Here is a 27,654-nt window from a genome sequence, read left to right on the forward strand (position 1 = left end):
TGGCTCACGCCTGTAATCCCAGCACTTTGGGAGGCTGAGGCAGGTGGATCACCTGAGGTAAGGAGTTTGACACCAGCCTGGCCAGGATAATGAAACCCTGTCTTGGCTAAAAATACAAAAAAATAGCCAGGTATGGTGGTGTGTGCTTGTAATCCCAGCTACTCGGGAGGCTGAAGCAGGAGAATTCCTGGAACCCAGGAGGCAGAGGCTCCAGTGAGCCAAGATGGTGCCACTGCACTCCAGCCTGGGCGACAAAGCAAGACCCCATCTCAAGGAAAAAAAAGGGTAAATAAACTGTGGTATAACCAGTCAATAGAATATTATTCAGTGCTAAAAAGAAATGATCCGTAGAGCTATGAAAAGACCTGGAGCTTGAAAGTGTCTTACTAAGTGAAAGAAGACAACATGAAAGGCCACACACTGTGTGACAAAGGACAAAACTACGGAGACAGTGAAAAGAGTGATTGCCAGGAATTAGGAGGAAGGAAGGGATGAATAGGCAGAACACAGGGGATTATTAGGGCAGGGAAATGACTGTTGGTGATGTTATTACTACAGATGCATTTTTCCAAACTCATTGATATGGTTTGGATCTGGGTCCCCACCCATGTTGAATTGTAATCCCCACTGTTGGAGGTAGGGCCTGGAGGGGGTGATTGGATCATGGGGGTAGTTTCTAATGGTTTAGCACCATCCCCCAGTGATGTCTTCATGATAGAGTTCTCAGGAGATCTGGTTGTTTAAAAGCCTGTAGCACCTTCCGCTCACTCTGTCTTTCCCCTTCCCCGGCCGTGGAAGATGTGACTGCTTCCCCTTTACCTTCCGCCATGACTGTAAGTTTCCTGAGGCCTTCCCAGCCATGCCTTCTGTACAGCCTGCTGAGCTGTGACTCAATTAAACCTCTTTTCTTGATAAATTACCCAGTCTCAGATAGTTCTTTACAGCAATATGAGGATAGAATAATATACCCATGGAATGCATAACACCAAAAGTGAACCCGGAGAAAACTGTGGATATCGGCTGATAACGATGGGTCAGTGTAGGTTCACTGATTGCAACAAATGGACCACTCTGTGGGGATGTTGACAGGGAGGAGGCTGTGTGCTGTGGACAGAGAGCACGTGGGAACTCTGTGCCTTCTACTCGATCTTACTGCCAGGCTAAAACTACTCTAAAAAAATAAAACCTGCTGTAAAAAATGCCTGGAGAATACAGAATGGAAAGAAGAGGAAAATGAACATAATCTCATAACTTTCTCAACTTTTTTGTTTTGCTAAATAAGGCCAATGAATCACAATTCTACCATCTGCTCTTGCCACCATTTCAAAAGATGAAGAAAATTTTATATCACAACAAAAAACAAGAGTGATATAATTTTGGAGTAAAGGACTTTTTTTCCCCCAAGGCAGGATAGTTGGAACACTCTTATTTTCATATTTTTTGTGAAGGACCAGTGAAAATTTTACCATGTACAAGTACTATTCCACAGGCACGTGTTTGCAAATCACTGCTTCAGAGCACAGTGAAACCAGAGGTAAGAAATTGTGCAGACTATAACCAGAGGTAATAAATTGTGCAGACTATAACCTCAATTTTATTAGCAATCTTTTAAAGCATTAAGCTGACGTAAGTCAATTTTCTTATGTAAATCCTAAATAAGACTTGTCAGTGAGCTGCCAAGAGATAAATTGAGTCTGAATGTGTTTGTGTGCAAATTCCACTTGTTTTATGATGATGGCTGACCTTGTGTGCTGCCCAATTATATGGCATCTCTCCACGGTGCCATCCGAAGGGCACTAAAAGGCTGAACTGCCACAAAATATCTCCACTCCTTCCTTCTTCGGAAACCTTTCATCAAAAATGGGTTAGACAGCAAAAATGGGAACTATCGTTAGGAGATTATAGTTCATGTGTGCAGATGTGGTTTCACACTAGTAATTCAGCAGAGGTTCCTCTGTCATATTAGCTTCTTGAAACCTTATCCCTAAGGTGGAAAAAAATTCAAGGACCGTCCTGAACCGGGAAGTTGCAAGCAGAGAATCAAAGCGTGTTTGATTAGCAGGCTGTTTCCACAGAGACTTCATTACATAAAGAAAGTGTCAGACTGGGGCATGTAGGGAACCTGGAATCGGGGCTGGGTTAGGGGAACCCTGAAGATAGGTTCTACATTTATGTAGAGACCCACATCTGTCTTGCATCCAAGTCTAGAAATTTACTGACTAATTGAAACCTTTAAAGTTGTACGTTTTTTTTCCATGTAACTAAGTAGGTCCATTGCCTGTCCTGATCTTATAATGAAAAGTATTCCGTAAAACAAATTTTTCCTTTGATACTGACAGTGTTCAGAACCACTCCAAAATATGCAGTTTTGAGGAAGCTGCAGAAGCAGGAAATCCACTCCAGCCTCTGCTTGCCCCTTCTGCCCTGAAGCAGGCCATAGAATAATTCTCTGGCCTTCCTTGGAAGCAGGTCATGAAACCTTCATTCCAGAAGGACACTCCTAGGATGCAGAGGAAAGGAATGAAGACATAGACACACAGGGAAGAAGCTGAGCAAAGAAGACTTAAGTTCCTCCCCGTTTATCACCACTAAATTCTATCTTTTCATCCTCTAATCATACTTCTGCACGACTATCCATTAAAACACACAATTTTCTCTCTTTCTTTGGGTCTTCATTTCTGAAGGTTCCAGTGGCATGCAAAATGCACATCAAATAAGTTGGTTATGCATTTCTCTTCTTAACCTGACTTCTGTTACCGTGGCCTCAGCCATGAACCCAGCAATGGGGGAAGAGAACTCTTCTCTGCAACATGCATTTTCCTAACTTCAAATTAGGCTCAATAAATTGCATCTGTTTAAGGAGACGCTGGAGAATATAAATGGAGGGAGATCTGTGTTCATGACAAGACTTTGATATCAAGGTAAAGAAGAAGCACGCTGTGCCACCTACTGGAGAACTGGATGGAGAAGCCAGACTTGCTGATGAAGAAGTCGCTGTCGAACTGCAGGGTGAGTGAGTTGAAGGTGCTGTGGATGTCCTCCGGAAGGGCAGAGCCACTCCACTCCTTCAGCAGGATATCACTGTCCACCGGCCCGTCCCAGACCTTGAGGATGTCGTGAGCCATCTCCGTGTCGAAAACAATGAAATGGAGGCTGCAAGAGAGAACACAGTAGTGCTACTTTCCGTGCATCGAACATGTGCTGACCCCAAAGCTGTAATGTAAGCAAGCTCATTTCGCTTTCACAAAACCCGCACCAAAATGTGCCTCGGTACTGTCTGACAATGAAGGATGAGGAAAATGAGGCTCACCGAAGGTAATTCAGGAGTGTAAATTAGGATAAAGCACACAGGACCTCAGTCTGTCATGGACGCAGAGAGATAGGTGAGCTAGATGCTGAGCTATCCATTTTAGGATAAAAGGATTCCTTTTGAGACTTCCAGATCTCTGTATAATTTAAGCTTTCTAGGGCACACAAACCAAATATAAGTTTGGCATTGACAGATGTGTTTGAAGCAGATGGAAGGCAGCTTTGGTGCAGTCAGTGTTGTTCACGAAATGCCCCGCTAGGTGGCAGCAGCCACACCAGGAGAAAAAAGCTTACTCCATTACCTTTTCTACCTGTGTCTGAATGGTCTGCTCTTGTGTTGTACTTGTTTCTAAAAATTATATTTTAAAACTTCATCATTTAAAATACCAACAAAGGCAAAAATTGGTAACATAAACTCCCTTCTTTATAAAATTTTACCATACTTCTATTAGACTTCCAGGTATTTTTCAGAGTGACTTAAAAATCTCTATGCCTAAGGACTCACATTCAGAGGCAGCAGGATCCATGTAGTCCTATTTACGGCCATTGAAGCAAAAAGGGTTTAGTTGAAACACCAACAAAAATTAGCAGGCCCTGAATGGGTCTGATTTACAGTTTTTTATTTCCTGCGTATTGCAAACCGATTACAAGGGAGGTAAACTCACAGGGGACGACAAACAAAAAAACTACCCACGAGTCTCAACTGCTTTGTTTTGCATATATTACATATTTAAAGAAAACACTTATGTCACCCTGTGTAAGGTATGGAATGTGTGGTGTATTTTTTAAATAATCAAGATAAGTCATTAAATATAAAGTATAGCAGATAGTAGACCTTTATTTTCCTACGTTTTGCCCTATTTGCGTCAGAACTTTTTTTTTTTTTTTTCTTGAGATGGAATCTTGCTCCCTCTCCCAGGCTGGAGTGCAGTGTCATGATCTTGGCTCACTGCAACCTCTACTTCCTGGGTTCAAGTGATTCTCCTGCTTCAGCCTCCCAAGTAGCTAGGACTACAAGCATGAGCTGTCATGTTCAGTTATTATTAGTATTCTTATTTGTATTTATAGTAGAGACAGGGTTTCACCATATTGACCAGGCTGGTCTTGAACTCCTGACCTCGGGTGATCCACCTGCCTCGGCCTCCCAAAGTGCTGGATTACAGGCGTGAGCCACCACGCCCAGACCAGAACTTTTTATAAAGCAAAAAATCTTCTACATGCAACAATTTTTTGCTTCCACTCCACCAAATCATTGGTTCTTTCTCTTATCACACACTCTGAAGATGTAATATTCCCATTTGTGTATATATATATATATAATTATTATATATATATATAATTATTTAAATTTTAAGGTAAATGTGCACAACATGCAGGTTTGTTACATGTGTATACATGTGCCGTGTTGGTGTGCTGCACCCATTAACTCATCATTTAACATTAGATATATATCCTAATGCTATCCCTCCCCCCTTCCCGCAACAGGCCCCAGTGTGTGATGTTCCCCTTCCTGTGTCCGTGTGTTCTCATTGTTCAATTCCCACCTATGAGTGAGAACATGAGATGTCTGGTTTTTTATTCTTGTGATAGTTTGCTGAGAATGATGGTTTCCAGCTTCATCCATGTCCCTACAAAGGACATGAACTCATCCTTTTTTATGGCTGCATAGCATTCCATGGTGTATATGTGCCACGTTTTCTTAATCCAGTCTATCATTGTTGGACATTTGGGTTGGTTCCAAGTCTTTGCTATTGTGAATAGTGCCGCTATAAACATACGTGTGCATGTGTCTTTATAGCAGCATGATTTATAATCCTCTGGGTATATACCCAGTAATGGGATGGCTGGGTCAAATGGTATTTCTAGTTCTAGATCCCTGAGGAATCGCCACACTGACTTCCACAATGGTTGAACTAGTTTACAGTCCCACCAACAGTGTAAAAGTGTTCCTATTTCTCCACATCCTCTCCAGCACCTGTTTTTTCCTGACTTGTTAATGATCGCCATTCTAACTGGTGTGCGATGGTATCTCATTGTGGTTTTGATTTGCATTTCTCTGATGGCCAGTGATGATGAGCATTTTTTCATGTGTTTTTTGGCTGCATAAATGTCTTCTTTTGAGAAGTGTCTGTTCATCTCCTTCACCCACGTTTTGATGGGGTTGTTTTTTTCTTGTAAATTTGAGTTCATTGTAGATTGTACATATTAGCCCTTTGTCAGATGAGTAGGTTGCAATAATTTTCTCCCATTCTGTAGGTTGCCTGTTCGTGCTGATGCTAGTTTCTTTTTCTGTGCAGAAGCTCTTTAGTTTAATTAGATCCCATTTGTCAATTTTGGCTTTTGTTGCCATTGCTTTTGGTGTTCTAGACATGAAGTACTTGCCCATGCCTATGTCCTGAATGGTATTGCTTAGGTTTTCTTCTAGGGTTTTTATAGTTTTAGGTCTAACATGTAAGTCTTTAATCCATCTTGAATTAATTTTTGCATAAGGTGTAAGGAAGGGATCCAGTATCAGCTTTCTAGATATGGCTAGCCAGTTTTCCCAGCACCATTTATTAAATAGGGAATGCTTTCCCCATTGCTTGTTTCTGTCAGGTTTGTCAAAGATCAGATAGTTGTAGATATGCAGCATTATTTCTGAGGGCTCTGTTCTGTTCCATTGGTCTGTATCTCTGTTTTGGTACCAGTACCATGCTGTTTTGGTTACTGTAGCCTTGTAGTATAGTTTGAAGTCATTTAGCGTGATGCCTCCAGCTTTGTTCTTTTGGCTTAGGATTGACTTGAAGATGTGGACTCTTTTTTGGTTCCATATGAACTTTAAAGTAGTTTTTTCCAATTCTGTGAAGAAAGTCATTGGTAACTTGATGGGGATGGCATTGAATCTATAAATTACCTTGGGCAGTATGGCCATTTTCATGATATTGATTCTTCCTACCTATGAGTATGGACTGTTCTTCCATTTGTTTGTATCCTCTTTTATTTCATTGAGCAATGGTTTGTAGTTCTCTTTGAAGAGGTCCTTCACATCCCTTGTAGGTTGGATTCCTAGGTATTTTATTCTCTTTGAAGCAATTGTGAATGGGAGTTCACTCATGATTTGGCTCTCTGTTTGTCTGTTATTGGAGTATGAGAATGCTTGTGATTTTTACACATTGATTTTGTATCCTGAGACTTTGCTGAAGTTGCTTATCAGCTTAAGGAGATTTTGGGCTGAGATGATATGGTTTTCTAGATACACAGTCATGTCATCTGCAAACAGGGACAATTTGACTTCCTCTTTTCCTAATTGAATACCCTTTATTTCCTCCTCCTGCCTGATTGCCCTAGCGAGAACTTCCAACACTATGTTGAATAGGAGTGGTGAGAGAGGGCATCCCTGTCTTGTGCCAGTTTTCAAAGGGAATGCTTCCAGTTTTTCCCATTCAGTATAATATTGGCTGTGGGTTTGTCATAGATAGCTCTTATTATTTTGAGATACGTCCCATCGATACCTAATTTTTTTGAGCGTTTTTAGCATGAAGGGTTGTTGAATTTTGTCAGGGGCCTTTTCTGCATCTATTGAGATAATCATGTGGTTTTTGTCTTTGGTTCTGTTTATATGCTGGATTACATTTATTGATTTTCCTATGTTGAAGCAGCCTTGCATCCCAGGGACAAAACCCACTGGATCATGGTGGAATAGCTTTTTGATGTGTTGCTGGATTCGGTTTGCCAGTTTTTTATTGAGGATTTTTGCATCGATGTTGATCAGGGATATTGGTCTAAAATTCTCTTTTTTTGTTGTGTCTCTGTCAGGCTTTGCTTTCAGGATGATGCTGGCCCCATAAAATAAGTTAGGGAGGATTCCCTCTTTTTCTATTGATTGGAATAATTTCATAAGTATTGGTAGCAGCTCCTCTTTGTACCTCTGGTAGAATTTGACTGTGAATCCATCTGGTCCTGGACTCTTTTTGGTTGGTAAGCTATTGATTATTGCCTCAATTTCAGATCCTGTTATTGGTCTATTCAGAGATTCAACTTCTTCCTGGTTTAGTCTTGGGAGAGTGTATGTGTCGAGGAATTTATCCATTTCTTCTAGATTTTCTAGTTTATTTGTGTAGAGGTGTTTATAGTATTCTCTGATGGTAGTTTGTATTTCTGTGGGATGGGTGGTGATATCCCCTTTATCATTTTTTATTGCGTCTGTTTGATTCTTCTCTCTTTTATTCTTTATTTGTCTTGCTAGCGGTTTATCGGTTTTGTTGATCTTTGCAAAAAGTCAGCTCCTGGATTCATTCATTTTTTTAAGGGTTTTTTGCGTCTCTATTTCCTTCAGTTCTGCTCCGATCTTAGTTATTTCTTGCCTTCTGCTAGCTTTTGAATGTGTTCGCTCTTGCTTTTCTAGTTCTTTTAATTGTAATGTTAGGGTGTCAATTTTAGATCTTTCCTGCTTTTTCTTGTGGGCATTTAGTGCTATAAATTTCCCTCTACACACTGCTTTGAATGTGTCCCAGAGATTCTGGTATGTTGTGTCTTTGTTCTTGCTGGTTTCAAAGAACATCTTTATTTCTGCCTTCATTTCATTATTTACCCAGTAGTCATTCAGGAACAGGTTGTTCAGTTTCCATATAGTTGAGTGGTTTTGAATGAGTTTCTTAATCCTGAGTTCTAGTTTGATTGCACTGTGGTCTGAGAGATAGTTTGTTATAATTTCTGTTCTTTTACATTTGCTGAGGAGTGCTTTACTTCCTACTATGTGGTCAGTTTTGGAGTAGGTTTTATGTGGTGCTGAAAAGAATGTATATTCTGTTGATTTGGGGTGGAGAGTTCTGTAGATGTCTGTTAGGTCTGCTTGGTGCAGAGCTGAGTTCAATTCCTGGGTATCGTTGTTAACTTTCTGTCTCATTGATCTGTCTAATGTTGACAGTGGGGTGTTAAACTCTCCCATTATTATTGTGTGGGAGTCTCAGTCTCTTTGTAGGTGTCTAAGGACTTGCTTCAAGAATCTGGGTGCTCCTGTATTGGGTACACATATATTTAGGAGAGCTAGCTTTTCTTGTTGAATTGATCCCTTTACCATTATGTAATGGCCTTCTTTGTCTCTTTTGATCTTTGTTGGTTGAAAGTCTGTTTTATCAGAGACTAGGATTGCAACCCCTGCCTTTTTTGTTTTCCATTTGCTTGGTAGATCTTCCTCCATCCTTTTATTTTGAGCCTATGTGTGTCTCTGCACGTGAGATGTGTTTCCTGAATAGAGCACACTGATAGTTTTTGACTCTTTATCCAATTTGTCAGTGTGTGTCTTTTAATTGGAGCATTTAGCCCATTTACATTTAAGGTTAATATTGTTATGTGTGAATTTGATCCTGTCATTATGATGTTAGCTGGTTATTTTGCTCATTTGTTGATGCAGTTTCTTCCTAGTCTCGATGGTCTTTACAATTTGGCATGTTTTTGCAGTGGCTGGTACCAGTTGTTCCTTTCCATGTTTAGTGCTTCCTTCAGTAGCTCTTTTAGGGCAGGCCAGGTGGTAATGAAATCCCTCAGCATTTGCTTGTCTGTAAAGTATTTTATTTCTCCTTCAGTTATGAAGCTTAATTTGGCTGGATATGAAATTCTGGGTTGAAAATTCTTTTCTTTAAGCATGTTGAATATTGGCCCCCACTCTCTTCTGGCTTGTAGAGTTTCTGCCGAGAGATCTGCTGTTGGTCTGATGGGCTTCCTTTTGTGGTAACCTGACCTTTCTCTCTGGCTCCCCTTAACATTTTTTCCTTCATTTCAACTTTGGTGAATCTGACAACTGTGTGTCTTGGAGTTGCTCTTCTCGAGGAGTATCTTTGTGCCGTTCTCTGGATTTCCTGAATTTGAATGTTGGCCTGCCTTGCTAGATTGGGGAAGTTCTCCTGAATAACATCCTGGAGAGTGTTTTCCAACTTGGTTCCATTCTCCCTGTCACTTTCAGATACACCAATCAGACGTAGATTTGGTCTTTTGACATAGTCCCATATTTCTTGGAGGCTTTGTTTCTTTTTATTCTTTTTTTCTCTAAACTTCTCTTCTTGCTTCATTTCATTCATTTCATCTTCCATCACTGATGCCTTGTCTTCCCGTTGATTGAATCGGCTACTGAGGCTTGTGCATTTGTCACGTAGTCCTCGTGCCTTGGTTTTCAGCTCCATCAGGTCCTTTAAGGACTTCTGTGCATTGGTTATTCTAGTTAGCCATTCATTTAATTTTTTTTCAAGGTTTTTAACTACTTTGCCATGGGTTCAAACTTCCTCCTGTAGCTTGGAGTAGTTTGATCATCTGAAGCCTTCTTCTCTCAACTTGTCAAAGTCATTCTCCATCCAGCTTTGTTCCATTGCTGGTGAGGAGCTGCGTTCCTTTGGAGGAGGAGAGGTGTTCTGATTTTTAGTTTGCAGTTTTTCTGCTCTGTTTTTTCCCCATCTTTGTGGTTTTATCTACCTTTGGTCTTTGATGATGATGATGTACAGATGGGTTTTTGGTGTGGATGTCCTTTCTGTTTGTTAGTTTTCCTTCTAACAGTCAGGACCCTCAGCTGCACATCTGTTGGAGTTTGCTGGAGGTCCACTCCGGACCCTGTTTGTCTGGGTATCAGCAGCAGAGGCTGCAGAACAGCAGATGTTGGTGAACAGAAAATGTTGCTCTCTGATCATTCCTCTGGAAGTTTTGTCTCAGAGGAGTACCAGGCCGTGTGAGCTGTCAGTCGGCCCCTACTGGGGGGTGCCTCCCAGTTAGGCTACTCAGGGGTCAGGGACCCACTTGAGGAGGCAGTATGTCTGTTCTCGGATCTCAAGCTGCATGCTGGGAGATGCACTATGCTCTTCAAAGCTGTCAGACAGGGACATTTAAGTCTGCAGAGGTTTCTGCTGCCTTTTGTTTGTCTGTGCCCTGCCCCCAGAGGTGGAGTCTATAGAGGCAGGCAGGCTTCCTTGAGCTGTGGTGGGCTCCACCCAGTTCAAGCTTCCGGGCCGCTTTTTTTAGTCACTCAAGCCTTGGCAATGGTGGGCGCCCCTCCCCCTGCCTCACTGCAGCCTTGCAGTTTGATCTCAGACTGCTGTGCTAGCAATGAGTGAGGCTCCGTGGGGGTAGGACCCTCTGAGCCAGGCACGGGATATAATCTCCTGGTGTGCCATTTGCTAAGACTGTTGGAAAAGCAAGCCCAGTATTAGGGTGGGAGTGACCCAGTTTTCCAGGTGCTGTCTGTCACCCCTTTCTTTGACTAGGATAGGGAATTCCCTGACCCCTTGCGCTTCCTGGGTGAGGCGATGCCTCCTCCTGCTTTGGCTCCCGCTTGGTGGGCTGCACCCATTGTCCTGCACCCACTTTCTGACACTCCCCAGTGAGATGTACCTGGTACCTTAGTTGGAAATGCAGAAATCACCCATCTTCTGCGTCGCTCATGCTGGGAGCTGTAGACTGGAGCTGTTCCTATTTGGCCATCTTGGCTCTACCCATCCCATTTATATTTTTATAAGCTCCATATATGTGTGTATTTATATTCCTAAACAATATATAGTACTACTCTGTGTGTTTAAGAGTAGTTACATATTAAATATTACTTGACATGCATGTGCTTGTATCACTTTCAATTTGCTTTTATTTTATTTATTTATTTTATTTTATTTGAGATGGAGTCTTGCTCTGTTGCCCAGGTTGGAGTGCAGTGGTGTGATCTTGGCTCACTGCAAGCTCTGCCTTCCGGGTTCACGCCATTCTCCTGCCTCAGCCTCCCGAGTAGCTGGGACTACAGGTGCTCACCACCATGCCTGGCTAATTTTTTTGTATTTTTTAGTAGACATGTGGTTTCACCGTGTTAGCCAGGATGGTCTCAATCTCCTGACCTTGTGATCCACCCGCCTCAGCCTCCCAAAGTGCTGGGATTAGAGGTGTGAGCCACTGAGCCCAGCCTTAATTTGTTTTTGTGCTGACTATTATGGGAGAGACCGTTATACTGAAAAAAAGGTAGAATTTTTTTAATTTACTTTAAAACTGTAAGTGCTTTATTTTCCTAGTTCCTTACTAAAGGTCAGTTTGTTTCTACTTTTTAATTTTGACACATGGTGCTGCACTGGATATTCCGCTGTACTGATTCAAGGATCTTTCTAGGCCGGTATGATAAAGCGGATTTGCTAACTCACTCTCTCTGGGATTCTAACTGCTTTGGTTCAGGGTAATGTATGTATTGCCCTTGTTTTATTACATCTTTAGCAATACCTGATTACCATCAGACTAAGAGTTGTACATGTATATAGAAAATTTGATGGTTGTGGAATGGTGTCTTGTTTAAATTACTTTCCCTGATCACTCATAAAGTTGATCATCATTTTGCATCTATAAGACATTCCCTTTTTGATTTGGTTCAATAATTCAACATTTACTCGGCACCAAGAGTGTACTGAGTGCACTTCGAGGAACTTTGCATACATCTGCCAAGTTGAGTCCTGCCTTCATGGAGTTCGTGTTGTACAGGGAAGACACAGGCAAACCACAGCATCCATAATAATACAGGGAAGAGACAGGCAGTCCACAGCACCCATAACAAATGAGTGAAGAATACGGCATGTTAGTAGGTGGTAAATGCAATTGAAGAAATAGAAAAGTAGACAGGAAAGGAATCATTGGGATACTAATTCTTAGGGGAGGAAGGAGAAGCCTGAAGTATTAAATGGGGTGGTTAGGCTAATGCATCTTGGCGGAGGCAGATTTCGGTGCAGCCTTGAAGGAGTTAAGGGTGTTTGTTGCATCCTGTGAGATGTAAGAATTCAGCCAAGCAGAAGCCCCACATAAGGGGCATACCGTCCACATTTGAGGACAGCCAGGAGCCAGTGCAGCAAGAGCAGAGAAAGGGGGACTGGGAAGGAAGAGCTGAGAGCAGAGAAGAATGGGGGTTGTGAATTGGGTGGTGGGAGAGAGGTGCCTATGCACAGAGGGCTTTGTAGGCTGTTTTAAGGATGATATACCAATGCGGGATTTTAAGGATGGTGTACCAAGGCAGGAGTCCTAACCAACAATTTAAAGAACGGTCCGTGCTTGCTCTGTTGACAACATGCCATGGAGGGAAAATGACACTCTGTCAACGTTTTGAGTAATCGAAGAAAGTGGCGTATGTGCTGAGATGAGCTGAATGTGGAGGTACCGAGGCACTGGTCAGGTCCTGGATACGTTTTGAAGGGAGAGAAAAGAGGCTTGGAAGAGGTGTGTGTGAGGTGAGGACGTGCTGGCCCTGTAAGTTTGTCCCTCAGAAACCGGAAAAGTGGAGTTGTCATCCACTGAACTGAGAAACGGTGCAATATGTTTATGGGATGGGGAAAATCAGAGCTTCTGTCTTGGACCTGTTGAGTTTAAGTTGTCAACTAGATAAAGATGGAGGGGTATGTAGGTAGCTGTTCACGTAAGTTGGAGTTTCAGAGAGAAGTCAGAGTGGAGAAAATAAACATGTATGTCTTCAACAAAGAAATGGTTTATAAATTATAGGACTGGATGAAATCTTCGAAGGTCTTAGGTGGAGAAGAGAAGAGGACTATGGATTCTGAAGTACCTGGTCACATATGTTTGCCATTAAGCAGAAAGCATCCTAGAGCTGGAAATAATTCTAATAAAAAATGTACAGGACTTTCACCCAGAAAACTGCAAAACATCATTGAGACAAATCATACAAAACCTAAATAAATGGAGAGGTATACAACATCAAGGACCAGAAAGTTCAGTATTACAAAAGATGTCAGTTTTCCCCAAAATGATCTATTGATGTCATGGGATATGAATAAAAATCCAGGCAATTCCTTTTGTAAAAAATTACGAGTGTTTCTGAAATTCATATGGAAGTGCAGAGGGCCAAGAATAGTCACAGTGATCTATATGAAGAAAAACAAAGCTAGATTATGATAGTGGGTATCAAGATGTATTATAAAGTAAATCAGGAATTAAGTTAGGTTCTGTATTACATAAGCAAATAGATCAATGAAATGGAATACAGTTTGGAAACAGATCTGCATAGATCCAGTTGTCTAGTTAATTACTAATTTGTACTATACTGCAATAAAGAAATAAATCACTTTTCAGCAAATTGTCAATTGAACTTAACTATGGACAAAAATCTGTGACACTTCAGTCTCCATACTATACACAAAAATTTATCCCCAGTGGAATAGAGATGTAAATGTGAAAGGTAAATTAAGTTTTGTAGAAGAAAACCTAAGATAATATTTGTTTAGCTTTGGGGAGGGAGGAGCTAGCAATCTGGACACAAAATCACTAAAGCCAACCTTAACAAAGTTTGTGGCATAGCATACATTTAAATATAGTTTAAAAATTTGCTAACCGTAAAGAAAAAAAAAAGAGTAAAGATTATGACTCATTGGAATTAAAAACCTGTGTTTATCAAAAGAAATTATTTCAGTATAAAAAAATGGGCAAAAGGCTTCAACTGGCAATTAGTAAAAGAGGATATTCAAAAGGGCAATAAACATATAAAAAAGTGTTTACCTTCATCAGTCGTCAGGGAAATGCGAATAAAAATGTACCACACCCCCAGTAGAATGGCTAAAATGAAAAAACAATCAATCCCATTGTTGTTTAGAAAGTGAAGTTCCTGAAATTCTCTCATATACACCCTCTCAGGGAGCGAGGATAAGAATAACCACTTTGGAAAACTGATAGCACCTAATACTGCAGAAGGTAGGATTCACCATTACCCAGCAATTCCTGGCCTCAGTGTATAACCATGGAAAAAGCATACATAAATTCACCAGGTAACATGTCAAAGCCTATTAAAAGCAGCACAGTTTGCATTAACTCCAAACTGCATCAAAACCATCCAAATGTCCATCAACACCCAGAATGGATAAATAAATTATATCAGGAAATATCTAACGGTATCAATGGGTGTGAAGATTGAGGAAATGAAGCCAGACACAAAATTAATAAAACTGTACAATCTCTCTCTCTCTGTCTCTCTTTTTTTTAGACAGAGTCTTGATCTGTTGACCAGGCTGGAGTGCAATGGAATGATCTCAGCTCACTGCAACCTCTGCCTCCCAGGCTCAAGCAATTCTCCTGCCTCAGCCTCCTGAGTAGCTGGGATTATAGGCGTGTGCCAACACAACCTGCTTATTTTTTAATTTTTAATAGAGACGGAGTTTCACCATGTTGATCAGGCTGGTCTTGAACTCCTGATCTCAGGTAATCTGCCTGCCTCAGCCTCCCAAAGTGCTAGGATTACAGGCGTAAGCCATGGTGCCCGACAATTATCTTTTACATAAAATTCAAATTCAGCAAAAGTCTTCTGAAGTCTTAATAGTGATTGTCCTGGAGAAGAGACAATTTGTATAGAGCTCAAAGGTCTATCCTGAGTCCAGATAATTTTCCCTTTCTTTATCTGAGTTCTGGTTACATGGGGGTGTTTCTTTTGTGAACAAGCCACATAGCAGTTTTTATGCTATGTGCTAATGAGAAGCTTACACAGAAAACCAAACATGCACCCTGGTACCATGGAGTTTTGCCATCTTGGAAAATGTCTCATGACTCCAACAAAAAATATGATACAACAAAACTTAAATGTAGATAAGTGTCAGTGATTTTTTTATTCAAATGTAAAATTGTTAAAAGTCAAAATGCCAGACACTATTCCACTAGGTAAAGGAAGTTAAAAAAAATGGAGTGAAGCCAGGTATGGTGGCTCATGCCTGTAATCCCAGTATTTTGGGAGGCCGAGGTGGGTGGATTGCCTGAGGTCAGGAGTTTGAGACCAGCCTGGCCAATATGGTGAAACCCTGTCTCTACTAAAAATATAAAAATTAGCTGGGCATGGTGGCAGACACCTGTAATCCCAGCTACTCAGGAGGCTGAGGCAGGAGCATTGCTTGAACCCTGGAGTGGAGGTTGCAGTGAGCCAAGATCGTGCTATTGCACTCCAGCCTGGGGGACAAGAGCAAGACTTCGTCTCAAGAAAAAAAAAAAAAAAAAAAGGAATGAAATGTGGTATCATCGCTAAGGAACTCTGTGATATCAGATACAGGCACGTGAGGAAAAGCACACACCCTCCAACGCACAGTGTCCCAAGGTCTGGCAGATACAAAAAAAGCACGCCACCATACAGCGGACTTGGGTCTAATTCTGCCTCACGGAGTGTGGGAAGGCTCTTATCCAGCCAAGAGAAAGCAGGAAAGGAATCCAGGGAAAGGAGAGAACCGGAAATGTCGGTGGGAGGTGAAGTGCACAGAGAAGAGGAAGTCACTAACCAAATGTATTCACATGTCAAAAAAGTCAACACAGGGAAGGTACAAACAGATATAACCAATAAAATGTTTGGAATATTTTTTTTCTGGACAGATTGTTAAAGACTGAAAAGCCTTTGTCCAGTTTCAGAGACAATGAGGAGACGCCCAATTTCTATGTACTGCTGGTGGTATATCTACTCCTTTTAGAGGCAATTTGGTAATGGCTATAAAAATTCAAATGTGCAAACATAGCAAATGCAGCTCTAGAAATTCATCATGAAAAGTGCCCTGGAGGTGACACACGGGGAGGTTGGTAGCATTACTTACAACAGTGAAAAAATTAAAAACAACCTGAATATTCCAAAAGGGTGTAGTTTAAATAAATTATGGCACATTCAGGCAATGGAATACTATCCCATAACTAAATAGGATGAGGCGGAATTACAAATTTGGATGTAAACATTTGGCCGTGTTTATTAACTCAAAATAAATGTTCAGAATAACATGGCATAAAAAATAATTAAATAAAAATATAAATGAACATATCAAATTTTATGTTTGTATTTGCATACAAAAATTTTAAAAAGCTATATCACCTTTTCAAGTGTAGTTTTCTTTGGTGTTTAAGATTACAGAAAACTACATTTAGGTTTTTTTTTTTTTCTGCAGCACTTTATTATTTTAAAATTAAGAAAAATAACCATAAACCACGCCAAACAGCTTATCCTGCACATAATAAGTCGACAAAATAGTTTTTGTTTTTATAGCAAGCTCAGGCGAGTGAAATGACTAACTCTGCTTTATAGAAAGACTTGTACTAAGACATATGAGGATGCTCACAACCCTTTGACCCAGCAAACAAATTTCCTAGGCTTTTATTCTAAGGAATTATATAAATATAAGCAAAGATTTACTTAAAAGACTACTTGTCACATCATTATGTACAACATGAAAAATTAGAAATGGCCAGGCCTGGTGGCTCACGCTTCTAATCCCAGTGCTTTGGGAGGACGAGGCGGGCAGATCACTGGACGTCAGGAGTTTGAGACTAGCCTGGCCAACATGGCGAAACCCCGTGTCTACTACAAATACAAAAAAAATTAGCTGGGTGTGGTGGCACATGCATGTAATCCCAGCTACTCAGGACACTGAGGCAGGAGAATTGCTTGAACCCAGGAGGCTGAGGTTGCAGTGAGCCAAGATTGCGCCACCGCACTCCAGCCTGGACAACAGAGTGAGACTCTGTCTCAAAAAAAAAAAAAAAAAAAAAAAAAAGAGAAAGAAAAATTAGAAATGGTATGAACAACCAACAAGAGAGACAATGTTTAATGGTACATGTCCACACCACACAATATACATTGATACGTATAAGATGTTTGCCATTGATGTCTATAGGGGAATAATACATGATTTCTTCAATTGTTTTTAATTTTTTCAAAATTTATATAGACATTAGTTTTATAGACATAAACATAAATTTTTAAAATAAACCATATTGCTTGGAGTAAGAGCAGTGGGTGCAAGGCAGCCTTTGCAGGGTGGTCAGTGGAAACCTGGTGAGTTAGGAGGGTCTATCCAGCGAAGGAACCAGGTGGTGGGCAGGGAGGAGAGTTTGGGAGGCTTCAGATGGGGTCTAAATGAGAAATGAAGCTCACAGAAGTGTGGGAGCTAGTGAAACTTGCCCTGGAGGTCTTGACATGTGGATATGATATTAACATAGATTATTAGTACAGAAGGAAGGTAACTGATGAAGAGAAATGATGAGATCAGGGAAGAACACAGAATATTTCTGGACGGGATAATAAAAATGAATTTTTGCTGAGCCCTAAGAGATGGGAAGAAACTGGATGTGAGTCAATGAGGAGAAACTCAAGACAGTGTGTGTAAAGAGAGCACCACAGTAGCACAGGCTGTGATCAGAGATCAATCAACAGAGAGCGCCACAGTAGCACAGGCTATGATCAGAGATCAGTCAAGCTTTCTTTGTCCTGAAGTGGAAAGTATCCATGAGCAGCCAAAGATACACCTGGAAAGCCGCACTAAGCCAAATTCTAGAGGGTATTATGGTTCTGGGTAAGGAGCTGGTGCTTGTCAATGTACAGTGAGGGTATTTGAGAGATTGGAGAGAATAAAGGATGGATTTGGGAAGGTCAGTTGAGAGAAGACTAAAGTAACAGGAAAGTCATGGGAATTCATAATGGTGGATAAGAAGAAAGGAAACATAAAGAGATGGAGAAATGACAGGGCTTTGTTTTCAGATTCTATGCATTTTTTTTATCAGTGCCTCGTCTAAAGAAATCTCATATAATTTATCAAAAGAATTCCATGAGCTGTACAGTCCTATCTTCATTGTTTTAGGTGGGAAATTACTAGATATTGAGGGAGGAGAAATAAGCAACAGTAGAACATAACACTGAAGACTAAAGTCTCCCGCCCCTTGGAGGGAGACAATAACACAAATAGGGAATGATGACAATAATGATGAAATAATGATGAAATGTGAGGAGTTGGGAACACATGATGAGCTCCGAGGAGAGATGTCAGGGAAGTTTGGATCAGCTTCCACCATTTTATCTCTTGTGCTTTTCAGATCCTGAAATATCTCTAGAAGTTTCTTTAATGTTTTTTTCTGGAGTCACTTCTTCTGGAATATCTCCATCGTTCTCATCACAGCATCTCCTCCCTTACACTCCTACGTCCTTCTTGGCTGAGTTTCCCTGGCTGCCTATCTAAGGTCTCTCTGCACAGCAGTGGCAATGTTCCCACCTCAGCTATTTCTCCTGTAATTCCATTTATGTGTGATTTGAGTTTCACTTCCCATGATATCACTTCTCATTTCTTCCCTGCATGTCTATCTTTTCTGGGCAATTCCTTCTTTGCAAATCCCGTTTTGTAAGACATCAAGCACACTGATCACTGGGAGCAAAGAAGACAACACAACTACCCTCTTTGCTGTCTGAGAATGCACTGAATAGCAGGCACCCTGTGAGCAGTCACCAGCAGATGTTGAAAGAGGAGATGTGATCTGTCACCAGTGATGATGATGTGCCTCGTTATCCATATAGTGATGTAGGAATTGAAGAGCTCAGAATTTGTCGTTCATGCACTTTCTCACAGTTTATGTACCATGGCAGCTGAAATGTGAGTGGTATGGTTGGGAGCTGGTGTTATTTAACTAATCTGTGGTAACTGAAAATATGTGTCAGAACTTTGCAAAGTGAGTGGGGTTGCAGGTTTCTTTCCTCTGATTCAGGCTCTCCTACATGTCTGGTAAGGTGACCCATGTCCAGCAACTGCTCCCAGAGCCCCAGGTTAAGGGGGTCTGGACTAGCAGCCATAGGCATAGGGAAAAACTATAGACTTCTATAACTCTTTTACTTCATGGCTGAAATTACTTAACTTGTTATTTCTTTGTATTGTCTATGAAAACTAAGGGAAGGGTCCATAGTGATGTTGATAGGAATGGAGAAATTGGAGATGCTTTTATTCCTGACTGGCCCCATACCTTTCTGTCATGTCAGGAAAATTCTCCCACCCATGGTCTATGTACAGAGGCTGGACATGGAGACTGAGGATAAATGTATAGTTTTCCTCTTAAGTGTATTTCCTACTGGGATCTGGAAGGTTGATCAGAAATGGATTAATATTCCTAGATCTCCAGTTAAATTTCACTCTAATCTCTCTACAACCTGATGCCACTAGAAAGAAAATCCAGGTCAGGACACCCAGCAGAACACCAGGGTCGTTAAACCACATGTTACCTTTTCTAAAAGTCTGCATAGGAATGCTTTTGACAACCTTGATACCTTTTTGATATGCGTCCAATGTTTTTCATACTGTGCGAGCTTATTAAAAATAATTCCCTTCAACTATACTAACAAATGCAATTTTCTGCTAACAATTAGGAACAGAAGTGTATTCAAAGTGAGCTTTCCAGACAATTACACTGGCAGAAAAGCAATTAAAACTTAGGAACACTGTACACATATGGTTATGTAAAACACAGCCTTTAATGTTGCTAGCTGAAGAAGTTTATAATGCTGTTACTTTTGTTACATAAAGCATGGCTGTGCCGAGCAATGAAATATGCTGGATCTCTTAGAGAAATATTACCAAATAACTTTCAATGGGGCTAAATTTTCTACAATGTCTTGTGATTAGACTTTTAAATTTGGCTCAGGTAACTGCTCTGTAGCATACATGTTAAAATTACAAATTCTTCCAGACCCAAGTGCCCCATAATAATAACTATTTTGGGGTATTCGATTACCTCAAACAAAGAGGAATAGCACTATATAAGCAGAAGTTGCTCTGGGCCTCAATGAAATCAATGTAGCTCTGCAATAATTGGCCTAAAGTAAAGTATTGAAACAAGCCTTTTCATATTTTCCAAGATCCGGCTGTTTATTCATTCCTTGAGAGTGAAAAATATTTACATTAAGATATCATAGTATAAATGCATAGTAATGATTACATTTATATTAAGATATTTTAAAGAGCTAAATTAATCCCTGTGTTCATATTTATATGACTGATGTATTTCTCATTTTCAAGTTAACATTGTAGGTAATACAGACTATGTTACCATTGAAATAAATAAGACTTAGTAACCATGCCAGCTAATATCAAGGCTAAGACCAGACACCATTTTTTCTGAGTATTAGTACAATTTTAAGTACATGATATACAATTTTAGTATATTATGTACTTCTAATTATGGTTTTTCCAGATCACCATACTAAAAATTGCATTTATATTCTTCATGAAGAGTGGTTCAATCATCAAAAACATTTTGGGATTAAGTTGATTGTCAATTGAGGAAATTAATGATAAATATGGATGCTACCCTCTTAACTTGCTTATTGGAAAGAAGTTTGTGCTTTAAATTTAATAGATGTATTTATAAATTTGATAGTGTGTACCTCATATTGAAAGATACGTATAGGAAGAAAATTTTTCAAAGTCAGTTGATGCAATAAAAACTGCACATTTTTAATTCAAATTTTTTTATTTTCTTTTTTTAATTTTTTTCTATTAAAATGTTAACAAAGTATTAGATTCACCTGCAAAGAGTGAATCCATGAATTGGTTTGCATTTACAGAAAGACAGTGCTCACTCTAATTAATTCCAGTAAATTAAACCACAAAGGAAATTGTAAGAAAAACTAAAAGAAGATAAATTATTTTTATATAAAGTCATTCCATTATCATATATGATTTCTACAACTTTTCAAAATCAAAGCCAGTGGAGGTGGTTTTTACATTACTCAAATCTAGCGTTTGTGAATTCAAAGTTAAGGACTAATATTTAATTTAATTAATTTATTTACTTAAGACTGCAGTGGTGTGATCATAGCTTACTTCAGCCTTGACCAGCTGGGCTCAAGACGTCCTCTTGCTTCATCCCCTCAAAGTGCTGGGATGACAGGTGTGAGCTGCTATGCCTGGCCTACTTATTTCCATAGAAACATGCCTTTATTGAGTTTCATGAGGAATATGAAATAGTAAATTCTGTTACTCAGCTATAACTTAGTGTTGTCCCAACAGATCAATAATCATCAAATTAATCATTTATCTTGATTAATTTTAAAATGAGTTATTATAAAATGGTATGTGCTATGGTTTTACTGTCTCCACCAAAACTCATGTTGAAATTTAATTGCCATTGTAGCCATATTGAAAGTGGGAGCCCTTATGAGGTGATTAGGTCATAAGGGCTGGGCCCTCATGAAGGGATTAATGCTGTTATCATGGGAGTGGGTTAGCTATAGTGGGAGGGAGCCCCTGATGAAAGGTTAAGTTTGGCCTCATTTCCTCTCTGTCTCTAGTGTACTTCCTTGCTATGTGATGCTCCCACCATGTGGACTCATCATCTGCCAATGCCATGCCCTTGGACTTCCCATCCTCCAGAACTGTTAAGAAAATAAACTTCTTAACTTACTAAGTCTGTAATATTCTTTTTCTTGAGACAGAGTCTCACTGTTGCCCAGGCTGGAGTACAGTGGCACGATCTCAGCTCACTGCAAGCTCCACCTCCTGGGTTCACACCATTCTCCTGCCTCAGCCTCCCGAGTAGCTGGGACTACAGGTGCCTGCCACCACGCGTGGCTAATTTTTTTGTATTTTTAGTAGAGACGGGGTTTCACCATGTTAGCCAGGATGATCTTCATCTCCTCACCTGGTGATTTGCCTGCCTTGGCCTCCGAAAGTGCTGGGATTACAGGCATGAGCCACTGCACCCGGCCCCACAGTCTGTAATATTCTATCGTAGCTAGCAGAAACACCATCCTAAGATGTTTGCATTCTAGATATGCTTCAATTGTTCTTCTTGCTCCTTTTATGTAGGGAGAATCTTTCTCACATAGGGTGTATAATATGCATTTTCCTCACTCCACTTCATCCCATTTTACTTTTGTTAAGTTATAGGGTTGCAGTGAAGTAAGTATATGATATCTATGTAATACACATTACTAAGCTTGATAGGGTGGCTTTTCTGAATAAGGACAAAAATCATTTGTTTATAAATATTTTTCATCCTTCCACATCTTCTGCCTCAGTCTCCTGAGTAGCTGGGATTACAAGTGTGTGCCACTATGCCCAGATGCTTTTTGTATTTTTAGTGGTGATGGAGTTTTGCCATGCTGGCCAGGCTGATCTCGAACTACTGATCTTAAGTGATCCACCTGCCTCGGCCTCCCAAAGTGTTAGGAGTATAGGCATGAGCCATTGTGCCCAGCCTGACTTTGACCTGTTACTGTTTTTCAGCTTCAAGTATGTGTAGTAGGAGCTGAAGCAGCTGGGCCGATTCATTTAGTCTTTGGTGGGTATAATAGCATGATGAAGTGTAGACCCCTGGGACATGCAGATTAAGGCTGTTGGAGGTCAGAGTTTTTCAAAAGCAAATTTTGTACAGAAAATGAATAATAACAACAATGAAACAGAAAGGTTAATTGAAGGAAAAATACATTTTAAAAAGGATTGCTTAGGACTGTGTGTCCACTTCATTTTAAACAAGAACTAAAAATACTTCATTTTAAAATTACCTTTTGCCTTATGTGCTATGGTTTTGGAGACAGATTTCTGACTAGATCACCAAGAGCTTATTTTAAAAATATTACTTTTTGTTGGTTTAAATAACTCAGAACTCACTATTGGAATAGAACACTTTTTGTTTAAATGTTCACATCATTTTCTGAAATTTGCAATGATTTTCTTTTATATGTGTTACTTTAGAGTACTTTCTTGGTCTACCTCAAAGTTACTTTGGTATATTGCAAAATGACACACATTGCTCCCATCCCTGCACACAAGTCTTTTTAAAATATGACTTTGCTTCTCTTCCTATTAAAAGAACAGTAGAGTGTATTTCTTCATATCTTGAGACTTGCTTTGACAAAGGGCACCTTAGCAAGTGTAATGTAAGCAGAAGTTGGAAATTTGTTCATCCCTTGCTGCTACTACCTTCCCACCCTGACTAGCCTACTGCAGGAACAGAAGCCTGGTGTGGAGGGGCTCCTGCTTTCCCAACCATCCCAGCTGAGGTGCTCACACCTAAGGAAGGTCATCCTGGACTGCTCATCCCCAGTCAATCTCACCCAGATCAGAACAGCCCAGGCAACCCACAAAGTCATAATGTTTTTTTCAGCTACTAAATTTGGGGGATAGTTTGTTATGCAGCAGAAGCTAACTAACTGATACACTCTCCTTTTGTCTTTATTATATAGAACTTAATTAATGGTTTCAAGGCAACAGCAAAGTAAGCAAGTGAGCCAACAAAACTTTTAGCTACAGCTTTACATTTTCTTCTTTAGTTCAGAAACTTTAACCATGGATATTAGTTCAGAAACTTTAACCATGGATATTTGGTATACCACTATCTCTGCTACAAGAATAGAAGGCATATCTCTTTTCTCAAATCACTGAAACCAAAATAAAACAAGTACCTAATGGTCTTTCCTGGGTCTGCCTCTATAATCCAGGTGCAGTGCAGGTTGTTGTCATAAGGAGCTGGATAGCCAGGGGACAATATTCGTCCTGATGTGGCTGCATGGATCTGACCACCACATTCCGCTGTAGAAGACACAGAGAGATGGGAACGTTCAGCTTCAGGCATCATGTGTTTCTATTTAGCTACTTTTCAAAACCAAAGCCATTATGTCTGCATTATATACATAGAGAAAAAGAATCACCATCATCTATCTCTCCTGACCACTTCAATACTTCTTCCAAATCATTAGCTCTGTGGAAAGTCTTTATCCTCCATGCAATCAAAGTTGAGAGCATAAAGCAATAAGATGCTCATGTGATAATTCTAATAATAACACTGTACCTATAGTCTCCATAAGAGAGTACTAGAAAAACTGTCTTTCATAGCTGAAAACACACACTCACAGACACATGCAAATCTCAGAATACATAAAACTCACACTGGAACGTGTGATAAAATTCCTCCTCTTTTCCAATAAAGGAAGTCAATGCAACATGGTGCAAGCACCCTAAGGCCTGGCTTTTGCACAATAGTCTGACTGCTTCCACACTCACCTATGCACGAAGGTAATGGTTTGTCCCACACTCTCCTGTCTCCACTCAAACAGGTCAGGGTGTTGCTGCCATGCATGGCGTACCCCGGGTTGCAACTGTACAGAACTACAGTGTCGGTAAAGTGGCCTTCATCACGGATCCTATAGCCGTAGTTAGGGATGCCTGGATCCTCACATTTTACCAGATCAAAACCTGCAAGAGAGAAAGGCAAGGAATGAACAGAACTCAAGGATGGACATCTGCCTTAAAACAGAGATGAAATAAACAAGGTTGCTAAATGCTCCTTGAAGGGTAGGGAGAAAAAAGGAGATTGTGAATTTACAAAGGGGAAAAGAAAGATGGGTCTGTATTGGGGCTATTTGTTACCCATTTGTGATTTCTTGAAGTTCGGTCATCTTATTCGTTCCTCCCTACTTACAAGTTTTTTTTTTTTTCTTTTTTTTGCTTTTGTTGCCCAGGCTGGAGTGCAATGGCGTGATCTTGCCTCACTGCAACCTCCACCTCCCGGGTTCAAGTGATTCTCCTGCCTCAGCCTCCCAAGTAGCTGGGATTACAGGTGCCCGCCACCATGCCCAGAAAATTTTTTGTATTTTTAGTAGAGACGGGGTTTCACTATGTTGGCCAGGCTGGTCTCGAATACCTGAGTTCAGGCAATCCACCCCCTCAGCCTCCCAAAGTGCTGGGATTACAGGCGTGAGCCACTGCGCCCGGCCCCTCAAGCTCTTGTTTTCCAGAGTTCCACAACTTCATCTGTCAGTCCAAGCCTCCAGTCTGCACACTGGATTCTCTGGTGAGCCCCAATGCCCTCTAGGAAGGGTATACTCTGCTGCCTCTTTGCCCCTCTGTCACAACCTAGACCTCCAAGGAAGAGGGGCCACCTATCGGCACCGCCAGGGTGCTTTGCAGAATCCTGACAGCCAGCACTTATTCCAGCCCATTGTCAAGAGCCGCCCACCTTCCCGACAACTTCCTCCAAACTCCAAGATGTCAACTTCATGGGAAAAGAAAAAAAACTGGCGCTCCTGAATTACTGCCGACCACACTCCTGATGGTGCATGGTTATGAGGCTCTTGAGGAAATCCACACAACAACAGAAACTCCAGAAATGAATCATTATAATGACCTCATCAAAATAAGCTCTTAAACTCAAAGAAATAGATGACAGAAATGAAGATTTAGCTTCTGCAGTACTGAGAGCTGTATATTGCTTTTATGTGAGGCAATATTTTAAGGCCATCTGTGAAGACAGTCTTACAGTAACATATTTCTCTTCATATCATGATGCAAATTTTGACAACTGTAAAAAGGAGAGCTGGAAACTTGAGGGACCACATGGTCTCTTTCCTTCTATTTCCACCAAACTTTGAATGCTTCCTTTTCTCAAAAAGAAATTAAATTTTGAAATGAATTTGTGACTTCTGCTAAGTCCTCCTGTCAATGTGAAGTCTGAGATGCCCTTCCATTGAGGAAAATGTATTCTTAACTTCACAATATAATTTTACCCTGCTGATGTCTGACTAATCAGGATTGAGATTTGCAGCTTTGTATAGGAGAAAGAGGACATGCTTGATCCTTTGCACTCAGTGACTAAGAAAATTTCCTTCCATAAAGTTTCCTTCCACAAAGAGTCAGTCTTTACCAACCATGACATTATTATTTTTACGATAACCCTGATCTATTTAAGAGACACCAATAATTTTAAATCATATGCCTGGAATTCAAGAACAGAAGAGTGTATCCATCTTGCTGCAAAGCAAAGGGATATGCTAAATGTCCACAAAGGGGAGGTAGAAATTAGGGGGATGGTTTCAATCAATCACCTCCGGTTTCAGGGTCATTCAAATATTTGATGACCTTCATCTCACTGCATAATGCCAAAAAGACAGGGCAGAAAGGAAGACATTCAATATCATGTATGACAAAATCCGTCATTATTACAGATTATTCAGTGCTCATTTCTGTTTTCACAGAGAGGGAAAAAGAAGCAGAAGTCTTTACTGTTGATATTGTTGTAGTGTTACTGGGTTTGGGGGTTTGGAAGTGACAGCATCTGAACAACTCTTTAGAAGGCAGTCCTGCCCAGCATTGGGGATGACCACCAGCAAACCAGAGGCAGAATGACTTGTTGGAGGTGATGATTCTCCCCGGCCACACTTGGAGTCCACCTCCCTATTAATAACAAACAATCTTCCAAAATCTTGCGCTATCTATCTGGAATTTACATTAGGTATGCTGCTTATCCAATGTCATTGGAACATACAATTGGAAATAACCATTAGGCACACAAAATCGGGGTGTAAAAAACTTTTGAGTTCAACATCTATCCCTATGATCAGTACCACTGGAACAGGGTCCTGGGAAAATTTAAAAATCTTTTTGAGGGGTGAGGGCCGCCCATGCTAACAGGGCATCCAGGTCCCGTCCGTGAAGAACAAAGCTGTGAATGGCAGCGGGGCCAGGAAACTGTGGGGTTCTGCACACAGCACCCAGGAGGTATCCACGTTAACAAACCACACCCAATGTGACCCGAACTTCTCGTTTTTCAAGGGGCAAAAGAAATCTGGAGTTTTAAAAAAAGTTTTTAAAAAGAGGTGGAATATTCCACGTAATGCTTCTAAACTGAGCTTTGAAACACATCTGCTGGGGATGATGAAAGCCTGGACCAAGAAGTGGTCAAGATGCCTACAGCGGCTGCTCAACTTAACAAATGAGGTTACGTCCCAATAAACCCAGCAAGAGTGGGAAATACCTTAAGCAGAAAATTAATGTAATATACCTAACTAACTAGCTTTCCAAATGTCTTAAATTCACCTAGCTTACCACAAATATGCTTAGGACAGTTACCTTGGCCTATAGTTGGGCAAAATCATCTAGCACAAAGCCTATTTATTTTATAAGAAATTGTTGACATGAGATAGTCCTCCCCACTACTAATAACAAACAACTTTTTTTTTTTGAGATGGAGTCTGTCTGTTGCCCAGGCTGGAATGCAGTGGCATGATCTCGGCTCACTGCAACCTCCGTCTCCTGGGTTCCAGTGATTCTCCTGCCTCAGCCTCCTGAATAGCTGGGACTATAAGTGCGAGCCACCACACCCAGCTAAACACCCAGCTAATTTTTGTGTTTTTAGTAGAGTCAGGGTTTCACCACGTTGTCCAGGCTTGTCTCAAACTCCTGACCTCAAGTGATTTGCTTGCCTCAGTCTCCGAAAGTGCTGGAATTATAAGCATGAGTCTAATCAGCTAGAGAGTCAACACTTTCTTATAAAACAAGCTTTATGCTAGATGATTTGTGCTAGTATTGAATACTGTACAGGAAATGAAAAACAGATGGTTGCATGGGTACTCAAAGTATACTTTGTACTGAACGTGTATTGCTTTTACATCATTATAAAGTTGAAAAATTGTAAGTGAACCATCATAAGTTGTGGGCTTTCTGTGTTCATTTTGACAATAAATTATGTTCTGATTGTACAGAAGAGTTTATCATTCATAAGAGATTTTCTTCACTGGAGACATGTTGATAAAGTAATAACATTGATTTTCCTGTGGGACTTACAAATTGTTTCAGTAGTTTATAGCCA

General features: G+C 40.5%; 1 protein-coding gene across 3 annotated transcripts in view; it reads right to left on the reverse strand.

The window, feature by feature from the left end:
• The window catches only part of CSMD1 (CUB and Sushi multiple domains 1), a 2,064,385-nt gene that overhangs the window by 345,333 nt on the left and 1,691,398 nt on the right, over window positions 1–27,654 (reverse strand). For all 3 annotated transcript variants that reach the window (XM_054657204.2, XM_016960221.4, XM_054657205.2), the window contains 3 exons: window positions 24,072–24,263; window positions 23,474–23,600; window positions 2,951–3,153 (listed from right to left, as the gene is read on the reverse strand). In XM_054657204.2, the coding sequence (XP_054513179.1) occupies window positions 2,951–3,153; window positions 23,474–23,600; window positions 24,072–24,263 (522 nt within the window). The remainder of the gene's footprint in view (window positions 1–2,950; window positions 3,154–23,473; window positions 23,601–24,071; window positions 24,264–27,654) is intronic.

Source organism: Pan troglodytes, chromosome 7, assembly GCF_028858775.2.
Source record: "Pan troglodytes isolate AG18354 chromosome 7, NHGRI_mPanTro3-v2.0_pri, whole genome shotgun sequence".
NCBI classification, from domain to species: Eukaryota; Metazoa; Chordata; class Mammalia; order Primates; family Hominidae; genus Pan; species Pan troglodytes.